This window comes from Theobroma cacao, chromosome 8 (assembly GCF_000208745.1).
Source record: "Theobroma cacao cultivar B97-61/B2 chromosome 8, Criollo_cocoa_genome_V2, whole genome shotgun sequence".
Classification (NCBI taxonomy): domain Eukaryota; kingdom Viridiplantae; phylum Streptophyta; class Magnoliopsida; order Malvales; family Malvaceae; genus Theobroma; species Theobroma cacao.
In genome coordinates this window covers 14,475,543-14,500,471 of record NC_030857.1, presented here as the reverse complement: position 1 = coordinate 14,500,471, position 24,929 = coordinate 14,475,543, and the positions used below count along the sequence as shown (strand labels likewise).

At 34.7% G+C, this 24,929-nt stretch overlaps 2 protein-coding genes across 3 annotated transcripts; one reads left to right on the top strand and one right to left on the bottom strand.

Moving 5' to 3' along the window:
- Positions 561 to 6,860, top strand: LOC18592795 (probable sucrose-phosphate synthase 4). The gene is made up of 14 exons (XM_007019688.2): positions 561 to 971; positions 1,402 to 1,491; positions 1,647 to 1,867; positions 1,955 to 2,018; positions 2,563 to 2,762; positions 2,852 to 3,332; positions 3,435 to 3,566; positions 3,750 to 3,881; positions 3,992 to 4,168; positions 4,309 to 4,362; positions 4,535 to 4,597; positions 5,173 to 6,015; positions 6,116 to 6,243; positions 6,326 to 6,860. The coding sequence occupies exons 1-14, from the start codon at positions 756 to 758 to the stop codon at positions 6,597 to 6,599; spliced, it is 3,075 nt and encodes a 1,024-aa protein (XP_007019750.2). The 5' UTR covers positions 561 to 755; the 3' UTR covers positions 6,600 to 6,860.
- Positions 6,981 to 14,873, bottom strand: LOC18592796. Of its 2 annotated transcripts, XM_007019690.2 has the most exons (12): positions 14,687 to 14,873; positions 14,517 to 14,603; positions 13,195 to 13,328; positions 11,535 to 11,593; positions 10,864 to 10,918; positions 10,723 to 10,773; positions 9,894 to 9,933; positions 8,888 to 8,928; positions 8,712 to 8,816; positions 8,162 to 8,209; positions 7,690 to 7,809; positions 6,981 to 7,445 (listed from the first exon to the last, which is right to left on the bottom strand). In XM_007019690.2, the coding sequence occupies exons 1-12, from the start codon at positions 14,733 to 14,735 to the stop codon at positions 7,383 to 7,385; spliced, it is 852 nt and encodes a 283-aa protein (XP_007019752.2). In that variant the 5' UTR covers positions 14,736 to 14,873; the 3' UTR covers positions 6,981 to 7,382. The 2 variants fall into 2 exon arrangements, with proteins under 2 accessions (XP_007019752.2, XP_017981590.1); XM_018126101.1 differs by lacking the exon at positions 10,723 to 10,773.

Sequence of the window (24,929 nt, the reverse complement as noted above, 5' to 3'; positions counted from 1 at the left end):
CAATTTATAAATCTTACAACCCAAATTGGGTTGTTACCTTTACAAATCAAGTCTTCAAATAAAATTTAGAAAATTAATTGAGAATTAAGAAATAATTAAGAAGAAAAAGAAAATGAGGAATTCGGCTTTAAAAGTTATTATACTTTTATATATAAACAACAAAGTCTCAAGTCAAGAGCTTTAAAAATGAATTATAAGGTATAATACCAAAAAGCAAAAAACAAAGTATTAATCAAATGGAATCCAAAAATGAATAATAACATATAAACTACAAGTGTTAAGAAGTAAGTTTATTATATGAGGAAGGTACAAATTTTTGTAAGACCCTCTTGAAATTAAGAGAGGAGAGAGATATATGAAATGAATTAAAAGGATATTGATTATATATATATATATATATATATATGTAGGGACTTAGGAGTACTCAAATTGATTCTCCTTGTTGGTTAAATAACTTTTGGCTATTTTATATATATAAAGAGAGAGAGAATAGAAAGAAGTTTCAAAGGTGAAATAATATTGCTGCAATTTTCATTGGTTACTATAAATTAAGAGGCTTTGCTTCTTCACTTCCAACACCATGGGTTTCAAAGCCTGGGTCTTCTGTTTCTTTCCCTTTCCCTTCCTCCCTCCCTCCCTGCCTCCTCAATCCTCATAACTATGAAACAACTTACTTGCCTAGCTTTCTAGCTAGCTAGGTCATACATACATATATTACATAGCAGAAACGTAAAGTAAGGAGGTAGATCGAGGAAATGGCAGGAAATGAGTGGATCAATGGCTACTTGGAAGCGATACTAGACGTGGGAAGCGGCACAAGGAAGAGGTATGATGGGCAGCTGAAGATTGCCAAATTCCCAGAGCATAAAGTTCAGGTCAAAGAAGAGAAGGTGTTCAGTCCCACCAAGTACTTTGTGGAAGAAGTCATCAACAGCTTTGACGAGTCTGACCTCCATAGGACATGGGTCAAGGTTAATTACCCCTCTCTCTTACCTTGCTAGCTATCTCTCGTCTCTTCCTTCCTTCCAAACTCACCACACTTGAGCACCACTTCATTACATGGTATACATACAAGGATTTAACATAAATGGGATTTAAATTTACGTGTTAAGAAAAAAAAACTACTCATTCTGTAACTCAAAACCTTAACAAACCCCAGAAATATAAGAAGGAAATGCATATGAAGATTAAAGGGGCCCCTGTTATTTCATGGTGTCACTTATCAAGCAAAAATGAAGTTCCTATTACCAAAAATGAGACCCAATATTGTTTTAGAGGCTAAAGGCGCCGTTGACAGCAATTTATTGATTCTCCACTGCCCATATATCATGCATAGCTCATGATTAATTGGAAAACTTGTGATGATGATAAAACGGATGAAAAGGGTGGATGTGAATGCAGGTGATAGCAACAAGGAATACTCGTGAACGCAGTAACAGGCTTGAGAATATGTGCTGGCGCATTTGGCATCTTGCCCGCAAAAAGAAACAGGTTCCTCCCTCCCTCCCTCCCTCTCCCACTTTGCATCCTATTCTCCCTCTATATTCAATGCTATATAAATCATATATATTAAAGAAAAGCAAAGCAAAGGAATCATTTTCAGCTTTTTTTGTGTGGAAAAGTGAAGGAAACATTTGTTATGGCAGATAGCATGGGATGACGCACGAAGGCTAGCTAAACGACGACTGGAACGTGAGCAAGGTCGCAACGATGCAGCCGATGACTTGTCGGAGCTGTCCGAAGGCGAGAAGGAAAAAGGTGATTCCAATTATACGGAAGCAAGCAAGGATATGTCCAGGATCAACTCTGACACCCAGATTTGGTTCGATGATGACAAGGCTAAACATCTCTACATTGTCCTCATTAGGTATTTCCACCACATTAACTCAGCTTCAATTCATCAAATTCAAAACTCACACAATAGCCTACCTCTTTATTATTTGTTCCTCTGCAGTATGCATGGGCTAGTCCGCGGAGAAAACATGGAACTCGGAAGGGATTCTGATACCGGTGGGCAGGTACAAATATATATATATATATTCGGTTTCGTTTCAGGGAATGCTCTTTAGTTGGAGAAACAAGTTCCGAATTGAAAATGAAAAAATAAAAATAATATTTAATTAAATTTTTATATTTTTGTTTTAAATTACATAAGATTTTATAATTAATAATTATGTATATTATTAATCAAAATATTATTTATTAACATAATATTTTAACATGTTATAATAAATAATAATATAATATGTTAATATAACATAACAACGTAATCATATGATTATTTCATCTTTCACTCAAACACTGTTTAAACGTGAGATAAATATAATATGACAAATAATATTATAATTAATAATAATTAATCTATTATTATTTATAAAAATTCAATTACACTTAACAAAAAAATAAAATTTTATTTAAATTTCTCTTTTAATAATTCATAAACATTTTCCAATGCTTTTCATTTTCATTTTTTTTCCTTGTAAATTAGCTGTAAAAGGAGTGGGAAACTTAAAACCTGACTGCGGTGCACATTTGCTGCAATAATCTAATAAAAATGTTCAGGTAAAATACGTGGTGGAACTAGCTCGGGCTTTAGCCAACACAAAAGGGGTTCATCGCGTGGATCTACTCACAAGACAAATCACCTCCCCCGAAGTAGATTCAAGCTATGGTGAGCCTACAGAGATGTTGTCCTGCCCGTCTGATGGTTCTGGAAGTTGTGGAGCCTACTTAATCCGCATTCCCTGTGGGCCCCGCAACAAGTAATTAATTCTTTTAATTACTACTTTCTTTCCTATTTTTCTTAAATGTTACATTAATTAATAGCTAATTACGAAGGTTCCCCTTTCAGGTACATCCCCAAAGAGTCTCTCTGGCCTCACATCCCTGAATTTGTCGATGGGGCTCTGAACCACATCGTGACCATGGCCAGGGCCTTGGGTGACCAACTCAACGGAGGGAAACCCACATGGCCTTATGTCATCCATGGTCATTATGCCGATGCTGGGGAGGTGGCAGCCCGCTTGTCCGGGGCCTTGAACGTGCCCATGGTTCTAACAGGCCACTCCCTCGGCCGGAACAAGTTTGAGCAACTGCTTAAACAAGGGAGACTGTCTAGGGAAGACATCAATGCCACCTACAAGATAATGAGGAGGATTGAGGGTGAAGAGATGGGGTTGGATGCAGCTGAGATGGTGGTCACTAGCACAAGGCAAGAGATTGAAGAGCAATGGGGATTGTATGATGGCTTCGATCCTAAGTTAGAGAGGAAGCTTAGAGTAAGGAGACGGCGTGGAGTGAGTTGCCTTGGACGATACATGCCAAGGATGGTGGTACAGACTTTCCTCTCCCTTCTCTGCATTTCATTTCCACCCCTAGAAAACAATGACTTCAACTTATAATCGCATTCATTCTTTCGTTTTTTATGGCATCAGGTCATTCCTCCAGGCATGGACTTCAGCTACGTCACAACACAGGATTCCTTGGAAAATGATGGTGACCTCAAGTCATTGCTTGGACCCGACAGGGCTCAAAACAAAAGGCATCTACCTCCAATATGGTCTGAGGTCAAACACTATTCATTCTCTTTCTCCTACTCAAATGGGGACTCAATTATGTATTTTATTCACCTTTCACTTCCCTATTGGCCCAAACAGCAAAGGCAACTGTTTGAGACATCCAAACTTCTTGTCGGATGTCATATGGTATGCTTTTTCAGTAACATTGTCTAACTGTTTTCAACAATGCAGATAATGCGCTTTTTCACAAATCCGCACAAGCCCACAATCCTTGCATTGTCTCGTCCCGACCCCAAGAAGAATGTTACTACATTACTCAAGGCTTTTGGAGAGTGCCAGGCCCTCAGAGAATTGGCCAACCTGGTAAAACATAGTAGTTTCACCTTAGTTTTCCACAAACAGGATATAAGTATCAAACGCATAACACCATATTTAATTAATCCGTTTATTCAACCTGTATCTTATTGTTACAGACATTGATACTTGGTAACAGAGATGATATTGAGGAGATGTCCAACAGCAGCTCAGTTGTGCTTACAACTGTACTCAAGCTCATCGATAAATACGACCTATATGGTCAAGTAGCCTATCCCAAGCATCACAAGCAATCAGAAGTTCCTGAAATTTATCGCTTAGCTGCCAAGACCAAGGTACATACATGTTGCAATTGGGTTAGAATACATCAGCCTACTGCAGCTCTGCTAACAATTTTGCCACACCCTAACCACTCTGTCATCTTTTGCTAACAATAAAAACTGTTGACTTTAACATCGTAACTTTATTCTTGAAGGGAGTTTTCATCAATCCGGCTCTAGTGGAACCATTCGGTCTTACACTCGTTGAGGTAAGTATAAAGCTCTAATTCAGTATGCATAGGCTTGATCTTAGTTACATTCAGATTTCTAGAGAAGCATTTCAAAAAGCCATAACTTCAGAACTCCAAGTATCATGTACAAGAATTCAAGGTAACCATTAGTGATAAAATTATTAATTTCTATTCTAATATTATCTCCCAGGCAGCTGCTTATGGTCTACCTGTTGTTGCCACAAAAAATGGTGGACCAGTGGACATCTTAAAGGTAAGATATATATACTTTCGTATTGCCCACCCAGAGATTTGGTTTCTATCTTCCATTCTAAGTATGCAGATTCAATGAATATCAACCTATAGCTAAGAACACTCTGGTTAATGCACTAAATCATTTACTAATCCCAATATGAACATCTCCATTAGGCTACCTCAATGAAACATCTACAGCAACTTTGGTTTCCCAGTGAAATCCGCACTGAGTTTTAAGAAGGCATCTCACTGTGCTGAATTAAGAGTTCACAATCGAACTTGCCTATCATCCATTAACTGTCCCAAACATGACTTGTTATTTTTTTCCAAAACACAAACTCAATAAGCTAAATCTTTACCATATTGGTTTGGCATGACACAGATCACTCACAATCTGGCAATGATATAAATCATCCTGTTTATTTATGCCAAATCTGAAGTATGCTAACAGATACAAGTTTTCTTAATCTTGTGAGGAACCTCCCTATTCTTCCTCTCACCTGTGCTCTGATGGGTTTTGGCAAGTTATATGTACTATGTTTGCCAATGTAAATGTGTGTTCCACCTCATTAACAAATATGATTTTATCCCCAGGTACTTCACAATGGCCTCCTAGTAGACCCACATGATCAGAAAGCCATAGCAGATGCCCTCCTAAAGCTTGTTGCTGACAAGAACCTATGGGCTGAGTGTCGGAAAAATGGCCTGAGGAACATACACCGTTTTTCATGGCCAGAACACTGCCGTAACTACCTCTCACATGTTGAACATTGCAGGAATCGCCACCCCACTAGCCGTCTTGAGATCATTACAATTCCTGAAGAACCAATGAGTGACTCTTTAAGGGATGTGGAGGACATATCTCTTAGATTTTCCATAGAGGGAGATATCAAACTCAATGGAGAGATTGATGCGGCAACCAGACAGAAGAAACTCATTGAAGCCATTTCTCAATTGGCTTCTTCAAATAGCAATACTGGCATTACTTACAGTCCTGGTAGAAGACAGATGCTTTTTGTGATAGCAGCAGATTGCTATGATAACAAAGGAGGAATTACAGAGACCTTTCAAGCAATAATCAAGAATGTGATGAAAGCTGCAGGCTTAAGTATTGGCTTAGGAAAGGTAGGCTTTGTATTGGTGACTGGGTCAAGTTTAAGGGAGACTATGCAAGCATTGAGTTCGTGCCTAGTAAATATTGAAGATTTTGATGCATTGGTCTGTAATAGTGGAAGTGAATTGTATTATCCATGGAGGGATATGGTAGCAGATACAGACTATGAAGCTCACATTGAGTACAGATGGCCAGGTGAAAATGTGAGGTCAATGGCAATGAGGCTTGCTAGGACGGAAGATGGGGACAAGGATGACATCACAGAGTATGTAGAAGCATGCAGTTCCAGATGCTACTCTTATAGCATTAAGCCTAGTGCCAAGGTGATTATGCTTATGATGGTGTACAATAATACTCATGCTAAAGGACTGCCAACTCAACAGGTGCATTTCAAATGTAATTATTGAATTTAAGTTATTGCAGACTCAAAGAATAGATGACCTTCGCCAAAGGCTTCGGATGAGAGGCTTCCGATGCAATATTGTCTACACACGTGCAGCATCAAAGTTAAATGTGGTGCCATTATTTGCATCAAGAATGCAAGCACTAAGGTCAGACCCGTTTTATGTACGATTTATGCAGAAAGCATTTCCTTTAAAAGGCTACAGTTAAATGACTCCATTGGCTATGCAGGTATCTTTCAATAAGGTGGGGAATTGATCTTTCCAAAGTGGTCTTATTTGTGGGGGAGCGAGGGGATACAGACCATGAAGACCTGCTAGGTGGCCTTCACAAGACCTTAGTTTTGAAAGGTTCTGTGCCATATGGCAGTGAGAAGCTCCTTCGTAGTGAAGACAATTTTAAAAGAGAAGATGCAGTCCCCCAGGACAACTCTAACATCAACTCTATAGAGAACTATGAAGCCCACAATATAGCAGGAGCTCTGGATGCCCTTGAGATCAAATGATACTCTCTCTCTCGTTTTTATGCATCTTAGATCATATACTTATATAGGTAACCCAGTAAAAAGAATGTAATTACTACATATCAAAGCATATCAATCTCAACCAGCAAGATATTTTCAAATTGTAAGAATAATTTAAATGTGAATATGTAAGAAATTGCAAGAGGAAATGCGTTTTTATTTGACTCTATTGCAAGAGGAAATGAGTTTTTATTTGACTCTTAAATGTTATAGAAATGACATGAACGATTGAGATGTTAACCACATGATATTTTAGAGCAGATGTGATTCCTTGTGTGCATACATGTGTCCATTTTTTACTAATTTATTGAAGCAGCATCGTGTTTTATTCTCTTTTACAACAAGGAACTATAAATATGGGAAGCTAAAAATATCCATTGGCTGGGTAACTGGAAAGAGAGCACATCAAACAATGTTCGCATATTAGGAGTTTAACAACATTTCCTAGATTTATGAATAACAACTTCAAGAACTAATATATTTAACTTCTCAGCAGGAACTGCGAGATTATCTCATCACAATATGAAAGCACTGACATTTGTAGATATTCTTTCCCCAGTAAAATATAGAGCATTTTTACTGTAAATGTTTGCTTGGTGAAAAACTGTTCTCCAACATCTCAGATAACTAAAAAATTTACTCCATAACAACTATAAAATTGTTTACCATATTTTCCTATCAGCGTCGAGTTGTTTATTACTTTAAGGATAACTGATTGTTGGTCATTTGAGTTACGGAATGTTCATCTACATGTTTTGTATTGTGTCAGGCATGAAGTTTCACCGTGTATTCCTCTCCACAAGCACATTTAATCACATTAGAAATTCCCTGCGGAACATGGAGGCACCTATTAGTAATCTTGCGGGGAAAACATATGAGACTTCTAAGATTGATATATTTATTTATAAAAGTCAGCGTCAGAATCATTGAGTTTCCTGTGTAAGGACAACATTCGAAATGGTGAAAACGTTTAACCATCTAAATTAGGACTACCCTTGCTTAAATCTAGCTTTGCACCACATCCGAAGGCCAATTCAAGAAACAGAAAGCATAATCTAATTAATGTATCTACCTTCATTCGTTCAACCTGGTTCTGCAGTGAGCAAAGATACTCGGTTTCCCCATCTTTTTCTGATAGAAGGACTTTGTATTCCTCTTCCAGAGCATCTGTACTCATTTCCAATACCTCTGGCTATAGTTATGAACAAGAAATTGATAAGGAAACAAAGAAAACCATAAACAGATTTCTAAGAGAATATTTTAATAAATGGATTATGAGGTTTTCTTTTTCCCAGCGGACTGTCATTCACCCTTTAAAATATTTATAAGCACAAGCGTGTCAACTAAATAAAATAATTACCATACATAGAAGCAGTAACTAATGCAAATGTTTCATATCATATATTGTGGCATTGTAATCTATCAAACTCAATCTAACGTTAGCAAGTAATCTTTATGTGGGTTTTGTATTGGCATACTAGTAAAATGTGCATGCTTGTAAACAAGCGCACACATGTATGCATTAACTTTAGTAAGCAAGTCACCTTAAAGTTGTTTGCTCGGCACTTTGCTTCCTCAATTGACTCCTTGATCTGGGAAAAGAACATCAATGAATTAGCTCGCTTTGACATTTCTTTCTACTTGCATTTTTCCTTTTTCTTTAAAACTCTTTTCATCAGGGTGAGGAAGAGGCCAACAGAATGCTGAACAAGCTAAAAAGGAGGAGGAAAACTAGCTCTGAAAAATATTTTGCTTAAGAAGGAATAATCTAAAATGAAAATAAGTCAAAATTGAATTTGAGTTGTAAATTTAGAAAGCAATCTCATTCGTAATTTGACGGTTGCAGAAAACCTCTTTTCCGTAGATGAAATATCTTAAAAATGAGTGATTCACTTTGTAAAAGGCATAAGCTTTGGTAATTAGAAGGAAAAGGTGATTTAAATCCTAATTCAATCAACAAATGCAAACATATTGAACTCCTGCCACAAGACAATTTTTTTTTCCTTTGCATTAGGAAAACAAATGAATCAATTATTTCTGTATGAAGCATTCACCCCACTCAAGTGGGAGAGCTGTTTAAGTTTATTGACTGACCTTGCCATTATCGGTGACAAGTTTGGCTTTCATTTGCACAATACCATCAAGCTTGGCTTTAGCCAAGTCCAACTTGACAATCAGGTCATTATCTGCTTCATTGTTCTGGTATTCCAAGGAATAATTAGAACAAAGTAACTCCTTAATCTTTAAATCATTGGTGGAATGGTTTTTACCACATAGTCCATGATTGGATGGTTTTCAATGCCACACTTACCTGCAAGATAAACCCAAAATGAGATAAAATAACCAACAGCGTGTAAAAAGAACAATTTGCAAATCACCAAAATTCATTGTAGAACACAGGCAGTTGGGTCAAAGTAAATAATTAGCACCCAACCTATATAATGCAAAATTGAAGTGAAGTTTTTGAACAATTGACAAACTCTCAATTTTGGTCCAATCCGCACAGCGGCGAAATTGGTATTAGTAAGATTGAGAACAATAGTGACAGTGAGATTGACAAGGGTGTGGTATAATAGTAAGGGTAAAAGAAAAGAAAAAGTAAAAAACAAAGGCAGAGGTATAATAGTGTGGGTCCAATGAGTGCAGTGAGCTCACTGGACCTTTCAACCCCAAGTGCGTTTGGAGAGCCAACTGGAGGACCAGTGCAGTCAGCCTAATCCAATAGTGTTGCTTTGGACCTTGCCAAACGGGTTGGTGCAGCATGATTGGATAAAATACAGCGTAACAGCTTGTGAGTAATAGCCGGTTTGATCAAGTGAATCTAGACGGATATAAGTTCTCTCTTTCTGGTGTGACTACTGTGTTAATCCATGCAAAATCTTCTATGATTTGGAAGCCAATCTGTACTGCCTAGACTGAAAGTTTAATTATATGTAAACCAGACTATGCATAATAAAGTAGGCTCCCTTCAATTGTTTGATAAATGAAAGGCAAATTCACTTCTATTGTTCAATGAGATCAGAAGCTCACGTTTGGTTGAGACACACACAACATGTATATTATGTCACCAGCTAAATTCTAGAAGGGTGCAGGTTATCGTATAGCAGGAAAGAAGCAGTCACTCCTCGCAATTATAATGAGAGGGCAAAGAGAAAAGTTGTTAATAAATAACACGTAAAAATAAATAAAATAAAACTAGAAGGCATAATCTACATAAAAATGAAAAAGCAAACCACATTCTCAAACAATAAATTGATATAAGTATTGAAGCCAGACCTTCAGATTCTGTCCTTTGCCCATCAAGTTCATTGTTGACCTGCATAGCATTTTAAAAAAATAAAAATCCAGGAACTAGAAGCTTCCCAAACACTCAGCAAAGCAAAAAAAAAAAAGTCTGTAAGAACGAGAAAAATGAAGCAATATTAACTTTTCAAGAGCAGACCTTTAGGAAGTCCCTTTCAGATGGAAAAATAGTCAGAAGGACAAAATGATGAATGACCACCTAAGGGTATATTAAAGCTTTATAATAACTTGGGCAGTATTTGAATATTGTATTCTCATTATGGCTCTCTCTTCTCCCTTCTCAAAATCAAAATTATGAGACTTATGAAGCAGATCAGCCTCAAAACAGATATTTTAACTAATTTCATGTGGATCTCCCAGCACACATGTAAAGTGAAAAAAATTTGACATGAACTTTTAACATATTAAAAATTCGCATTCAAACATTACATAGACATGCTTATTGCTAACAGCACATCAGTTTGTTACTATCTCAGTTAAAGAAAGTAATTCTTTCACCCATTGTTCACTTAAGGAGTTGCAGAAGATCACAAGTGATAAAATTTATACAAAACCCTAAAAAACCAATCCAAGTTGTCAAGAATATTGTTTGTCTCATCGTGTTTTGTTACTTCGTCAACTTGGACTCATCAAAATTAGCCAAAAGCTCAAAAAATTTGCAAAAAGATGAAAGAGTGACCAGTAGACTAGCTATGTTCTATAAGAATTGTCTTTTACCTATACTGCCTGTCTCTTTCTATTTCTTTATTTGATTATTTATTCCTAGTAAAAAAAAAAATGCATAGAAGATGTAGCAAAGTACCAAGCCATGCTCTTCAATTTGTCTGCTGATTTTCAGAGATTTAACCCAGTCCTACTCACATATGAAGAGGAGATCATCAACTGCATGTTGAAAACTGGGCTTAAAACTCAGAAATTTAGAAGAGGATTATAGGACTCCGACCTGTTGTTGCTGTAATTTGGTAGAAAGATCCTTCGCCACCTTGGAGTAGTAAGTGCTGTTATCATAATCAAAAATAGGGATTCATCATAGTTGTGCAATTAACCATAAAACTGAGACCAACATTGAACTAGGAAAGAGAGACAAGTCGAGCATAAGAACAAATGCGAATACAAGCAAGTTACATGGTTCAGCATAAAACTATAACCAGAGGCACATCTGATATAGTACATCCTGCTATACAACATCAGGAGATTATAACTTGTTAAATCAAGAAACTCAGATATCCACCTGACTACATGGTAATTTGACATTTGTACTAGTCAAACAGCTGCTATACAACATCAGGAGATTATAACATGTTAAATCAAGAAACTTGGATATCCATCTGAACTACATGGTCCTTTGACATTTGCACTAGCCAAACAGCTTCCACAAAACCATAGCTAACATAGAACTAAGTAGTATGAATGGCATCACTGTTACAGCTGATGTGTTGATCAACATGTGAATATATGTGGCTATTCTCCAGAAAGATCTAGGAAGCTAATTTATATTCACCCACAATTTGATCATAGATAGCATTGTTCACCAACAAGCTAGGCATCATCCCAGAGTTTAAGACATTTTTAACAGTCGTTATATCACAGTGTCCCAAGTTCACTTTGAATTACCTCTTTTCCATTAGTTTGGAAGATAAGCTGAGTTTTTCCTGTTGAATAAGCTCCAGTGTCTGTATGTAAGTCGGAGACAAAATCAATAACCAAAAAGTTGGGCAAAAATATAATGGCAACATATACCTTATCTTGGTAGCTGACATAAATTAACTTTTCAATTAGGTAGACAACATTACTCATTTCGGCACAAAGTAAAAGTTTCACATGCATATTGGTCTGGTAAGATTCATTTTTTGAAAGAAAAAAAAAATACAGTAAGAGAGCACTCTTTGTTTTGCTCCAAGTTTAAGCCTGCTGTCCAATAAACAACTATAAGAGTTATCTCACAGGGCTAGCATCTTACAACATGGCCACTCATATTGGGTGCTTAAAGGTTTCCTTCTTCGTTTAAAACTTAAAATATATACAATGGAGATTCTCACTCAGAATATAATCTATAAGAAACCACAGCAGAATGACTTCTTACACTTGGAAACGCAGGATAAGATGTGAGGATTATGATATCTTGGATTATTTTCAGTAACTTGATTCTATATTTAAATTGATGATACAGAGTCATCTTTTTTCTTTTCTCTTTCTGATACCGTGATACAGTCATCTAAAGGCAGAGAAAGAAAGACAAGGTCCAATTCCTGACGGAAATAGTTTATTTCAGTCCTTATCATTATTAGCTGCTTTCCTCTTCTTTACATGCACAATACGTTAAATATTTGCTTGAATGTACTTTAGATCCTATTCAGGATTTCCTTCACTTTTGACAGAATTGTAAGGAATTTCTATATTATATCCAGTCTGATTACTAATACTAATGAGGGAGAGGGGGGAACAGGCACATCCAAGGCAGCCAAGAAGAGGCACAGAACATTGTAAGCAATATCATTTATATCCTAGTTCCACTGAATTTACTTGCTTTGATCACTGTATCTCGATGTGAGAGAATGCAAATATCAACTAGTGACAGTTCAGCAACCTAAAAATAGAACTGGTCCGTTTTTTTTTTTTTTTATAATTGGGAGAGTGGAGATTCGAACCTTGCTCTTTAGACAGGAGGATTATGCACCAACCAATGAGCCAAATGCTCAAGTGCGAACTGGTCCATATTTAGGGCTTATTACATAGATATCTTGTTGTACAGGTTATCTATAATGTACGAGGAAATCTCATTGCACACATTAGCTCTTCAAGCATAAATTTTTAAATTAAGCAAGCCTGTAGATACAAGGGACATCATCAGAAGTTGATAGCTGAAGTCTACTAACAATTTTCAGCTAAATCGAAGCTTCAGAAATGCTTGTGGTCAGTGGCTTCACACTAAAGGATGTTCAGTTTACCAGCATTATTTTACCAGGCAATTCCACCCATACAAGTAACAGCTCATCAAGTGAGAAAAGTACACCTGTCCAATGTTCATATCCGCAAAATTTCTTGTTAACAAGAAAATCTATCATCTTTTCACTACTTACCATTCTAGCGACAGGAAAATATGTTGAGTTAGTAATTCTGTTAAAACATTTGTATCTGCTGGCCAAGTTTATCCTTTTCCTCCTATGAGTTCTGCTTTCTTATTCCTAGCATAAGTTCTAAAGTAAATTACCAGATGAACACAGGTTTTGTATACTCATTCATATAATGAGAGAGAGAGAGAGAGAGAAATTACCTGGGTAAGTGTAGATGAATCAGACTCCAAAGAGGCTATTTTTCTCTGTTTTCCAATTATTTCCGAGCATATTTGACCCTTTGCCTTCACCATCTGCTCAGTATCTTCTCTAAGTTGCTTTGCTTGAGATTTTACTGCAAAATAAAGAACCTTCAGCAAATATGTAGAAGTATGAGATCATTAAAGAACAATAGAAGAAAGAACTGACTGCATAGAACTGGTCTATGAACAAAAAAGATACATATAATTCAAAGTACTTAGATGGGGGATAGGATTGTCCTTAAATGTTCAAATTGAACCAACTTGTGAAAAAATATTAAAAGCACTTTATCTATCACGTTACAAACACTGGAAAAAGAAACCAACGTTCATACAGTGTTAAACTGTTAATCCTAAAGTGTTAAAACAACTCAGAAATTGAAGTCTTCTTTCTGGTATTATCTTCGTAGATTACAAGAAGGAAAGATGAGTAAAGCAAAAGCACGCATTGCTTTCTCTAAAATATTTCATAAGGAAGAAAAGAAAAGAGAGAGTCAGGTGAATAGGATAAGCCTCAATTTGCAGCAAACAAGAACATCAAGTAAGCTAGTTAAGCATAAAGATATTCAATAAAAGGAAGCATTTGCTAATATGTGTTACTTGAGATACATTTTTGAAACGGCCAATATAAATCAAGTAAATAAAAATGCTAATGCTTAGAAAAAAGAGTAAGATTGTTGACTAAAAGCATTGGGTAAAAGTCAAGGGAAAAGATTCAGTATAGAATACGTAAAATTTTCAGCAAGCACTGGGACCTGGTTCTAGTTTGCGGCCTTTGAGAATGCAAAAGCAAAACTTAATTAAAAAGAATTAAAAATTTAAATTTGACTTTGATGAACAAGGAAAAGCCTGGTTTTCCTACCGTACATAACCATTTGAATTGGAATTTTTTTATAGTGATTTGCCCACTTTTAACCAAATATGACTTTCCCCTAAAAATGTAATTTGTTTGCACAAGAAAATACGTGATTTTGCTCTACACTTATATAGAATAATCATGGCGACGATTTGATCGCTTTTAGATGTATGTGATGAATGATAGTATTAACAACAAGAAACAAACATGGCGACGATTTTGAAATTCAAACAACAGAGAAAGAGAAAGAAAAGGAGAGATCAGTCGGAAGAAGATAATCAAGGGGCAACGGATCATGCAATTGAATCGCTTACTTACTAGTTCTTGTTTATATTATATGTTAAACTCAAACCACATTTAATTAATTCTATATTTCCGTCATTTGATAGTCGATTCAATTAGGGCAAAAATTTTAAAAAAAAATCACCAGAAACGATATCATCTTGCAAGGTCTGAATTGTCGTAAAATGCATCTGCCCTTGAGCTGAGATCTTGGACCCTTGATCCTCCACATCTGCATTTTGTTTTCAGAGATTAACAACAATTGATTGACTCCGAAGAAAGAGAGAGAGAGAGAGAGAAAGAATCGGTAGGTACCGTTGATTTGAGAGCGTAGAGTTTTCATGAATTCCAAGTACTCTTCCATTTTCGCTGCGGCTTTGCTCTTCTAAGTTCTCAACCCTCCTCACCCCTCAGTATATGAAGTTGTAGAAACACAAACAAAGAAAAGGGAATAGCTGAGAGAGAAAATGTGAAGCAGCTTCTGCCTTTTGAAAAATGGAGGGAAAACCAACAAAACCTGAATACGGGGAAAGGGTCCAAGAGTTGGGTTACCCGCTTAAAGGCCTGGGCTTCGTCCGACTCGGGTTGGGCTTACATATAGATTTTACGAATTTGGGTCGTCTTGGCCTTGTTTCATTATTTTATTAAAAAATAACATATTTTTTAATTAATTTTAAATTTTAAATATATTTATAAATATTAATATATATAATAATCACAATAATTAAATGGACTGACTGAGCCAAACTCGGGCTTGAGAGGGCCGATCCATGAACACATGTAATTGAATATTCAGTTTGGAGAGTTAATGTAGATTTAATTTGTTGGTTTAGATGTAAATATTGTGTAAAAGTTACATTTGAGAAAGTATTAAAAGGTTAAAAGATAAATTTAAAATTATCTCTTACCGGTTTTCATGTATCCATTTTTTTGGCTAACGATCAACATTCTATTTTAAAATTTTTGAAATTTTCTCTATAAACGGAATCTCTTATTAAATTAAAAGTATTCAAAGATCTAAGTTATCCACCTACTTAATTTAAGTTTTTCTTGAAATTACCATAGATCTTTGGTCAATTCCCAACTTGCCTTGTTCTCTTGGGAACCACTTCTATTTTACTAGATGTTGGTGTCTCAATCTATAATTCTTTTACTTATCACCCTATCAATCAACACTTGCTCCACCTCCAACTCATGCATTGCCTTGCTCCTTTGCATTTTAAGGCTTCAACATATTGATGTGGAACATCGAATGGACCTTTGGTTTAGGTGGCAACTCCAACTTGTACACCATCTTGCTAATTTTTTTCAACACTAGATAAAACCCTTATATCACAGAATCAATCTTTTGTGAATAAGGATGAGTAAAAGTTAATTAAAATTGATTTAACTGAATTAACTAACGAAATTCAAATCCAGCTTATACCTTGCCTTTAAGTCTGTTAAAGGAGAAAATTTAATTAGTTCCATTAAAAATCTATATAAAGTCGATTAATTGGATCTTTCTATCGAATTAATTGACTTAATCGATTGCTCACCCTTACTTATGAATAACTTTGTGTCTTAGCATCAAATGAAGATTCACCATCACTACATCTTCTACCTCGGAGTATGATTAACTTCAAGATTGATTAAACCCCTTCTTTGCCCTTTTGGTGGCCTCATGTAGACAAGTTTGAGCCAAGTTTATTACTTTTATCAAGCTTAAGCATAATTACATGTTACAGTGTTGGGATAGAGTAGCTCGCTACTACGACATTCGATGTGAGAGGTTGCTTCCTAACCACCACCTCAAAAGGGTTTTGTCCTATCACTCACTATGTTGTAAGTTATGCAAGAACTACATTACGGCCACTTACCTTGACTAGTCAATTTGCTGTTGTGCACCAAGTGAAATAAATACAACTCTAACAAGACATTTACTCTTTGAGCCTAACCATTCGTCTAAGGGTGGAAACTAGTCAAAAAGTTAAGTTTAAAACCCCACAACTTGAAGAGCTTCGTCTAAAACTTTCGTGTAAACTAACCACCCTTGTCGTAAAAAATGGTTAATGGCATAGTCTAGTATTTAATCATGTATCTCATGAATAACCTCGTGATCTCTCAAACAGAACACTCTTTAGACGTATTTGTAAAATTGATCTACCACAACCATAATGCTCCCTTAGCCATCCACTCATAATTTTATACTCTTATATCAGTTACCCACGTTCAATTATGGTCTGCATATCACCCATTCTCTACTAACCTCCTGTTAATCACCTTGACATGCCCACTTTCTTTGTTTCAGTTATTTTTTTGATGGGAAGATGATATGTATGTATGTATGTATGTATATATATATAACCGAGTATGGGTCTCTAAGCTTCGCATTTTCTAAATACACAATATCTAAGTGAGATTGCTAAAGTTTAGAAGTGCCTTTATACAAAGAATCTTATTCTTGTGACATCAATGGCTGGAGGTTAATATCCAATTCTGCATTTCAATTTTTCTCTACATTAATTTTGTTAACATGCATATGTATAAGAATCTATGATGTCTTTTAGTTAGTATCAAAGCAATTTCAACCTCCGTCTTGATGTGCTTGAGTTTTTGTTTTTGTATGCAAAATGGCAAAAAGTTATGTTTTATAAACTTGAAATTGTTTAGTCAAATTTTTGATAAAATGATGTTGGAAAGGTAAAGGAAATTCAATTATGAGCAAAATAGCTTTTGAAATGTTGAAAATGAAGTCCCAAAGACCTAGATATGACTAGATTTATGAAACTGGTTCAATTTTGGGTCGAGGAAATCCATCTAGAGGTAGAAGAAGATGAATAAAAAAAAAGATTGAACTGCTTATTTTCCTTTGATAAGTTTTGGGCATGAGCTTATTTCTTTTCTTTTAATACATGAGCCTACTTTTTTTCTTTTTAATGAGTTTGGGCATGGGCCTCTTTCTCCATACATTGATAAAAAATTAGGTCATAAGTGATTCAGTCAACTCTAACAAAGTCCAGCAATCATTCCTTTTAGATATACATGTCAAACCCTGTTTATAAAATAATTACGACGTCATTTACATGCTCAATAGAATGTTTGCATGTTTAGGAAGTTCGAGAAATCGTTAAAAGACGATATTGCCCCTAATGGTACCACTAAGTCGATTAAGCCTCGAACTAGTTCAAATAGAAATTTTGAGGTGAAATTAAGAGTTTCACAGTTCAGGGATGACTCAAAATGGTAATTCAGAGTTCGAGGATCAATTTGGAGTCAAACCGAAATTTTCACTATTTAGGGGTAAAATGGTCATTTGCCACCTAAGGACAAAATGGGAATTTTGAGAAAATATTTTTTGGCCCCATTTAACTTATTCGAGTATGATTTGAGTATTGGAGTATAATTTGAGGGTTTGGCAGTGAAAAAGTTTAATTCCGGTGATTTTTGGAGTGTAAGGGCAATATCGTAATTTTATCACTTACGAACAAAATTTGAGATTTTGAGAGAATTTAGATCACATTTGACAAATTGGAGAATTGTATGAATATAAGAGATGAAAAATATGTCTATGGGCAATTTTTCAGTTTTTGGGGCAAAAATGTAATTTTGCCACCCTAGGGGCAAAACGGTAATTTTGCACCCCCAGAGCATTTTTCCAACACAAGGTCTGCACCCATCATCATTTTTTACCCTTGAATAATGTGTGGTGGAGAGAGAAAGCTTAATAGTTAAGAAATGACACATGGACCAATAATAATGTGACATGTGTCAAGTTTATATTCATTATTTATTTAGCTTTAAAATAAGCATAAAAATCAGCCAATTTTCTTTTACATGGCCGGCCAAACAAAGAAAAAGGAAGAACAAAAGGAGGAAAGGAAAAAACAAGAAACCTAAGTGGGAAAATTAAAGGAAAATTGGTAGATTTCAAGGAATCAAACAATCAAAGGTAAAATTTCTTGATTTTGACTTGTGATCTACCTTTCCCATGCATTTCTCCTTATTTTTCATTGTTAGATTTCATGTTTTCATGGTGAATTCATGTCTGCCCAAATGGGTATGGAGAGAGAATGAAGTTAGAATAATTTGATTTTAAGTTATGTTAGTGTTTTTAATTAGTTTAGCAAATTTAGAAACAAAACAACAAGAAAAGAATTCATTTTCCTCCATTACCATTATTGGCCGAATTTTCTAGGGGAATATTGGGTGCTGATCTTGATGTTTATTTGAGGAATTATGATGAATAATGATGAATTATGTGCCTAGAAAAATAATGAGAATTTTCAGAGCAAAAATATAAATTTTTACCCACTAGGGGTATTTTCGTAATTTGCTATCGAGACTGATAATTTGCACCACACTAAGGAACATTAAGTCAATTTGGGTGCAATTGAGGTATAGAAACTGAAAAAAATTAATTTGGAGTTTAAACAGACGCGTATATCGATTTATCGGGTAAAAGATCAAAATAGGCTAACATCTCGTTTAGGTAAAATTTAGACATTTTGCACTTCATATCATGCATTAGTAGTATAAATTAGTTTATTTTGGTTTAGTACCAAAGTAGTAAACCTCTTAATTGTGCAATTTGTCAAGGTGGCAAATCCTCCGGCAAGGGCAAAGAAATCGCACCCGAGGAGTAATAGTTGGAGTACCCGAATTTAGATTTCGAAAACTGTGAGTAAACTTATTATCGTCTTAATTATCTAGAGTAGTTTTATACAATTGTGTGATTTTCTGAAAAATTGGTTTAAATGGTAAATTGCTATGTTTTAAGAGAAATTGTGATTTTATAAAATGATTTTATAAATTTTCTGAAAAATCGAATACTGGTTTTGAAAATAGAGTAATCGAGACTGCCTGCTTGTGTTGTAAATTTATGGTTTTAAATTGAATGGCTTATGACAATAAATAAGCATGAATGGCTAAACTGATTTTGGTGTTAGAATTATTTGTACTGTGTATTTAGCCTTGAGAGGCTAGGTTGCGATAAATTGTCATATCATGCAGAAAAAGATTTTATAAATCAGGTGGTAGATAAAAGATTAGCTACTGCAGTGGTGGGGGGTTTCGTGGGCCAGCCTATTAGAGGGGCACGGTAAACTCCTTTATATTCTCACCTCGATCGTAGAGGCGCATAGGGTATCTCCTGAGGTGGGCTTTTTGAGTGCACTTCACGTGGACCACCGCGTGATAGTGAGACTCAGTCAACGCCAAGGAACGTCTATGTTTCAAAATAAAAATATGATTTATGCGAAATATGAATTTTTAACAGCCTTGGCGGACTCGATTGGGTACCCCTAGTCCAAGTGTCCCCGAGTACAGGATTTGGCATGAGCCAAGTTTTGAGTAATTCACAAGCCATATTGATTATTTGGTTAAAATGAATATTCGTGATGTGAAAAATTTGCTGAAGTTAATTATTTTTAATTGTCTCCATTTACTCGCCTTTAGATAGTTTAGATGGTGTCTGTTTACTCACTGAGATTTTATAATCTCACAACTCTCAATTCCCCACATTTCAGGTTCGGGATAGCCGGTAGATAGCCGATTGCATCAAGGACTTCAGTTAGCCTTGCATTGTCAAAATTATAGGTTCACAAACTCGCATCTTATTGGTTAGTTGGGGGCCCACATGTCATTGTAAAAGTAATTTTATACTTTAGTTATCTGATTTAAAATATGTATGAACATATTTAGCTTTTACACCATGTTTTTGGTGAGTTTCGGTATTATCGAAGAAAAATGACGAAAATGCCCTTGTGAGCCAGAAAATAATATTTTATTGCTTTAATTTGGAAACGACTTATGATTTCTTAAAATGCAAGATTTAATAACTGTCGCTCACCGGGGAGATGCAGAAGCTGATGCTAAGCCTTGCGGGGTTCCGATCGATATTCGGGGTAATGAGTGCCTATTGGGACATCGCGACGGTTGTCACGGGCCCGATGAGAGTTTCAAGTCGTGACAATACATATGTCCCTTAACCCAAAACATAGAAGGCCAATATTAAAAAAGAAAGAAAATCTGCCATTTTGAATTTTTTTTTTGAACTTTTTAATGCTTGATTCTATGCATAAATTAATGAATGTATATATTTTTATTGTTTACTTATTATATGTGTATACATGCATGTTGTTTAATTAATTTATGCATAAAGTTAGATGTCATGTGATCAATATAATTTTAATTAATTAGAGATTAGCCACATAATCTTTGATTAAGCTAAATTGTATATTAAGTATCCTTAGATCACCTATAAACAAATGACATCAATTGTTATTAATCATATTCAAATATGGAAAAATATATCCCACAAGATTTTTTTATTATATTTGTATGATGAATTAGGATAAAATAACAAATTAGTTTTCTTAATTTACCTACAAGAATTAAGAAAAAGAATATAATTTGAAGTTTTATCATGAAGTTTGTTTATGAATCTTTAAAATAAAACTTGGCCCACAGACAGTTTTTTTTTTTTATAAATGGGAGAGAAGGGATTCGAACCCTATTCTTTAGGTAGGGGGATCATGTACCAACCAATAAGCCAAATGCTTATGTGCATAGGCATTTCTATTTGTTATTTGGTTTATACTTTTAAGTATGATTTACATGTTTTACATTGATAAAATATGACATGTTTATTAGTCTCAATTTCTGTGACATAAGCATGTATATTTTTTATATGCAGTTAAACAAACTTTGAAGTTTTCTAATATCAAATGTAATATTCCCAATTTAAATGATAATAACTATAAAATATGGAAGGAGAGGATTCTTTTCCAATTAAGGTGGATGGACATTGATTACACTATTTAGAATGGTAAAATACCTACGCCAACTAATACTAGCATTCAAGCTGAAATTGCTCTTTATAAATGATGGGAGCGATCTAATCGTCTCAGTATAATGGTCATAAACACAAAAGTTTTTGCTAGTACACGTGGTTCAATAGGAGAGCGTGATAATGTTAAGGAACTACTGAAGGCTATTAATGAACAATTTGAGTCTTCAGATAAGGCCCTAGCTAGCATTTTAATGACAAAATTATCATCAATGAAGCTCACCAATGTTAGAGGTGTGTGTGAGCACATCATGCAGATGAGGGATATTGCAACTCAACTCAAGTCTCTTGAGGTTGAGATGTCTGAATCTTTCCTTGTGCACTTCATTCTAAATTCTCTTCCACATCAATATGGAGTTTCAAAATCTCTTATAATGCACATAAGGATAAATGGTCAATTAATGAACTTCTGATCATGTGTGTTCAAGAGGAAAACAAGTTCATTGCGGAATCGAGCGAAAGTGCACATATGACAACATAAGGAAAGAACAAATGACAAGCCAAACTGATGTCAAAAGGAATCCAAATGTTTTTTTGTAAAAAGAAGAGGCACATGAAGAAGTATTGAGTCAAATTTAAGGCTTCACTTTAGAAGAAAGGTAATTCAATCTCACTTGTTTGCTGTGAATCTAATATGGTTGATGTTTATGTTAGCTTTAAAATTATTATAGTTTTGATTATGACAAAATGATCAAATTTGCTTGAACATTATTTAAGTGAACCTTGACAAGTTCTTGAAATAATTTAACTCCTATGTTCTTACATAGTTACAAGTTTGACTCTTGAAGTTATTGAACTATATCTATAAACTTGTATGACTTACGTGTATGAGTGCTTATGATTCTCATTCATTAAAGCTAATTTAAAGATTAAAGGATAATCTAGATGCACTCATTAAGGGGGAGTTTTGAATATCCTTTTTAATGATGACAAAAAATGAAAGAAGAAAGACTAAGTTAAATAGATTTTGATAGGTCTTCATGTTTAATTTATATGTGTAATGCTTAGTTATTATTTTGTTAAATATTATGTGCTAGTTTTTATGGATATTCAATATATCTTGCTTGGCTACCGTGGATATTGTATATCTTATTTAGCTACTGTGGATATTATAAATATCTTATTGCAAATCTTTAAAAAAAAACTAGATGCATTAACTAAAGGGGAGCAACTCATTATGTATAAAGATTTGAAGTATTCATACTGAACATAGACATTGCACTCTAATGTAAGAGTGTTTTCTTCTCATTAAAAATAAGAAAGAGAATGTTGACTCCATATGTTTTTGATAATAATGAAACATTCCCATTCATTGGTGTCTAATTATATTATTTAAGTGTGCAGGAGAAAGCTTAAATTCATTAATATATTTGGTATTTGAAAGCAAGTCAAGATGCTTGTTCAGTTGCAAGATGAGTTAATTGGTTAAACAAGCAAAGAAGAAAAAGCTTTAATGAACATAGATGAGTCTTAACCGATTAACATAGATCCTTAATCAATTAAAACAGTTCTGGGTACTATACTAAGGACAGACAAAAAGGTCTTAACTGGTTAACACAAGATTTAATCAATTAAGCCGGTGTTGGATCCAAAACAGAAGCCTTTTAATCGATTAAAGGAAAAGAGTTAACTGGTTAAAGGTCAAAGTTAAAGTGTCAAGAAGCGCTAAAATTCAAATTTAAAATATTGATGACCGTTCAAGCCAGCAAACCAAGAGATTTAAAGTTAAAGAATTCTTAATTGGTTGGAACCCATTTTAATTAATTCCAGATGAGTGAAGAGAAGCTTCAATCAGTTAAAAGGAATATTAATTTGTTGAAAGGAGGTTGGCCAAAAACAATGCTTGAAGGTGTTTGAAAACAAAAAGTTATTAATAAGTTAAAGCTTCCGTTAATTGGTTAACATAAAGAAGTAGTGTGCAAGTAAGAAAAGACTTAAATCAGTTAAAACTTACCTTTAACTGGTAAATGAAGCACTGTTTGCATATTTGAATTTACGAACAAAAGGACAAAATAATGGCCAGAAATGGCTAGTTTCTATCTCCACTGGCCAAAAGTGATTTTTTAAATATTTAAAGCCTTTCCAATAGTCAAAAATTATATAGAGAAGCCATCCAAAGTGATTTTGAGCTTAGAAGATGAAAAACCTTTTCTTTACATTTGTATTTCACTCTTATCCTTTGAAAAAGTATTTAAGTTTAACTTTGTATATCTTAGATCAACTAGGTGATTAATTAAACTTTATCTTTTCTTCATTTCTTAATTACTTAGAGTGCACGAGGTACTTTAAGAGGTTGATCAAGCTTGGGTTAGTTTGATTGTTGTTGTAGGTTCTAACTTAGCTTTAGAAAAGCTAGTTTTAGGTTTTGGTTGATCCTTGAAAAAACCATTCTTAAAGGTTGTGGCTGAGCTTGTGAAAAGCCATTGTAAAAGCTTGGTGGAAGCTTGGGAATTTCACTGATTTTAGTGAAATGGTTTGAAAATCCTTGATTGGAAGATCAAGGAAGTGGATGTAGGTCAAGAGGACTGAACCACTATAAATCAGTGTGTTTTATCTACTTTTTTTTATTTTTTTCTCACTCTTAACACTTAAATCTTTCCTTCTGCAAGTTTTAAACTTCCATTTTCAAATTCTCTTAATTAGCTCTTTACTTGAAAAGAATTTTGGTATTACTTGGAAAGTGCTATTCACTCCCCTTTAGCACACTCTTTGGGACCAACAATTTGTCATGATACACTGCTTCAACAATGCATATTTCGAATACCTTGCAGGGCTTTCTAAACCAAAGGAAGCTCATGGGCAGTGAGCACTGCATCTATTCAAGAAACAAGATGCGTTCATGTGTGGAGGTAGTTGGAACATATAGATTAATTTTAGATTCTAGTTTTGTTTTGAATTTGGAAAAAACATTTTATATTCCAAGTTTCTCTAAATATTTGATTTCAATTTTAAAACTTGTACCGTTTGGTTATTCCTTTAACTTTTTAGATACATCATTTAATTTGTTTTATAAACCTGGTCTTGTTGGGAATGGTACAATGTCCGATGGTCTTTTCAAAATTAATTTGCAAGATAATGCCTTTTATAATGCAATGCATGTTCATGATAATACTAGTATTAAACGATGCGTTATGAATGAAAATTCCTCTATCTTGTGGCATCGAAGGTTATGACATATATCCATAGAAAGGATAAAAGATATGTGAATGATGGAGTACTTAGTACTATGAATTTTACTGATTTTGATGCTTGTGTGGACTGCATTAAGGGAAAACAAACTAACAAGACAAAGAAAAGTGCTAATAGGAGTTAAGACATATTAGAGATCATAAATACAAATATTTGTAATCTAGATATGGACTTGTATGGTCAGAAATACTTTATCTCTTTCATATATGGTTATTCATGATATATGTATCTTTACTTGCTTCATAATAAGAATGAAGCATTAGATGCCTTTAGAATATTTAAAATTGAAGTAGAGAAACAATGTGGGAAGCAAATTAAGATCGTGAGATAATATAAAGGTGAAGAATAAGAATACTATGGTAGATACATTGAGGATAGACAAGCACCTTGTCACGACCCAAATTTCGGGCCATGATCGACGCAAGGGCCCAATGGACGTAATCCACTAAACCCAAGCAAGCCAATTAGTCTGACATGTTTATCATTCCATCATAAACTGCTAAGCCATATTTCATAACTTAGAATCAAAATAATCTAACA

Excerpts from the sequence above, each read along its gene's own strand:
- LOC18592795 (XM_007019688.2), top strand. The coding sequence starts at position 756 with ATGGCAGGAAATGAGTGGATCAATGGCTACTTGGAAGCGATACTAGAC. Across the intron at positions 1,492-1,646 it reads TTGCCCGCAAAAAGAAACAG|ATAGCATGGGATGACGCACG; the intron begins GTTCCTCCCTCC and ends TTGTTATGGCAG. Across the intron at positions 4,598-5,172 it reads GACCAGTGGACATCTTAAAG|GTACTTCACAATGGCCTCCT; the intron begins GTAAGATATATA and ends TTTTATCCCCAG.
- LOC18592796 (XM_007019690.2), bottom strand. The coding sequence starts at position 14,735 with ATGGAAGAGTACTTGGAATTCATGAAAACTCTACGCTCTCAAATCAAC. Across the intron at positions 10,919-11,534 it reads TCCAAACTAATGGAAAAGAG|CACTTACTACTCCAAGGTGG; the intron begins GTAATTCAAAGT and ends TTATGATAACAG. Across the intron at positions 7,446-7,689 it reads ACCAGGTTGAACGAATGAAG|GGAATTTCTAATGTGATTAA; the intron begins GTAGATACATTA and ends CATGTTCCGCAG.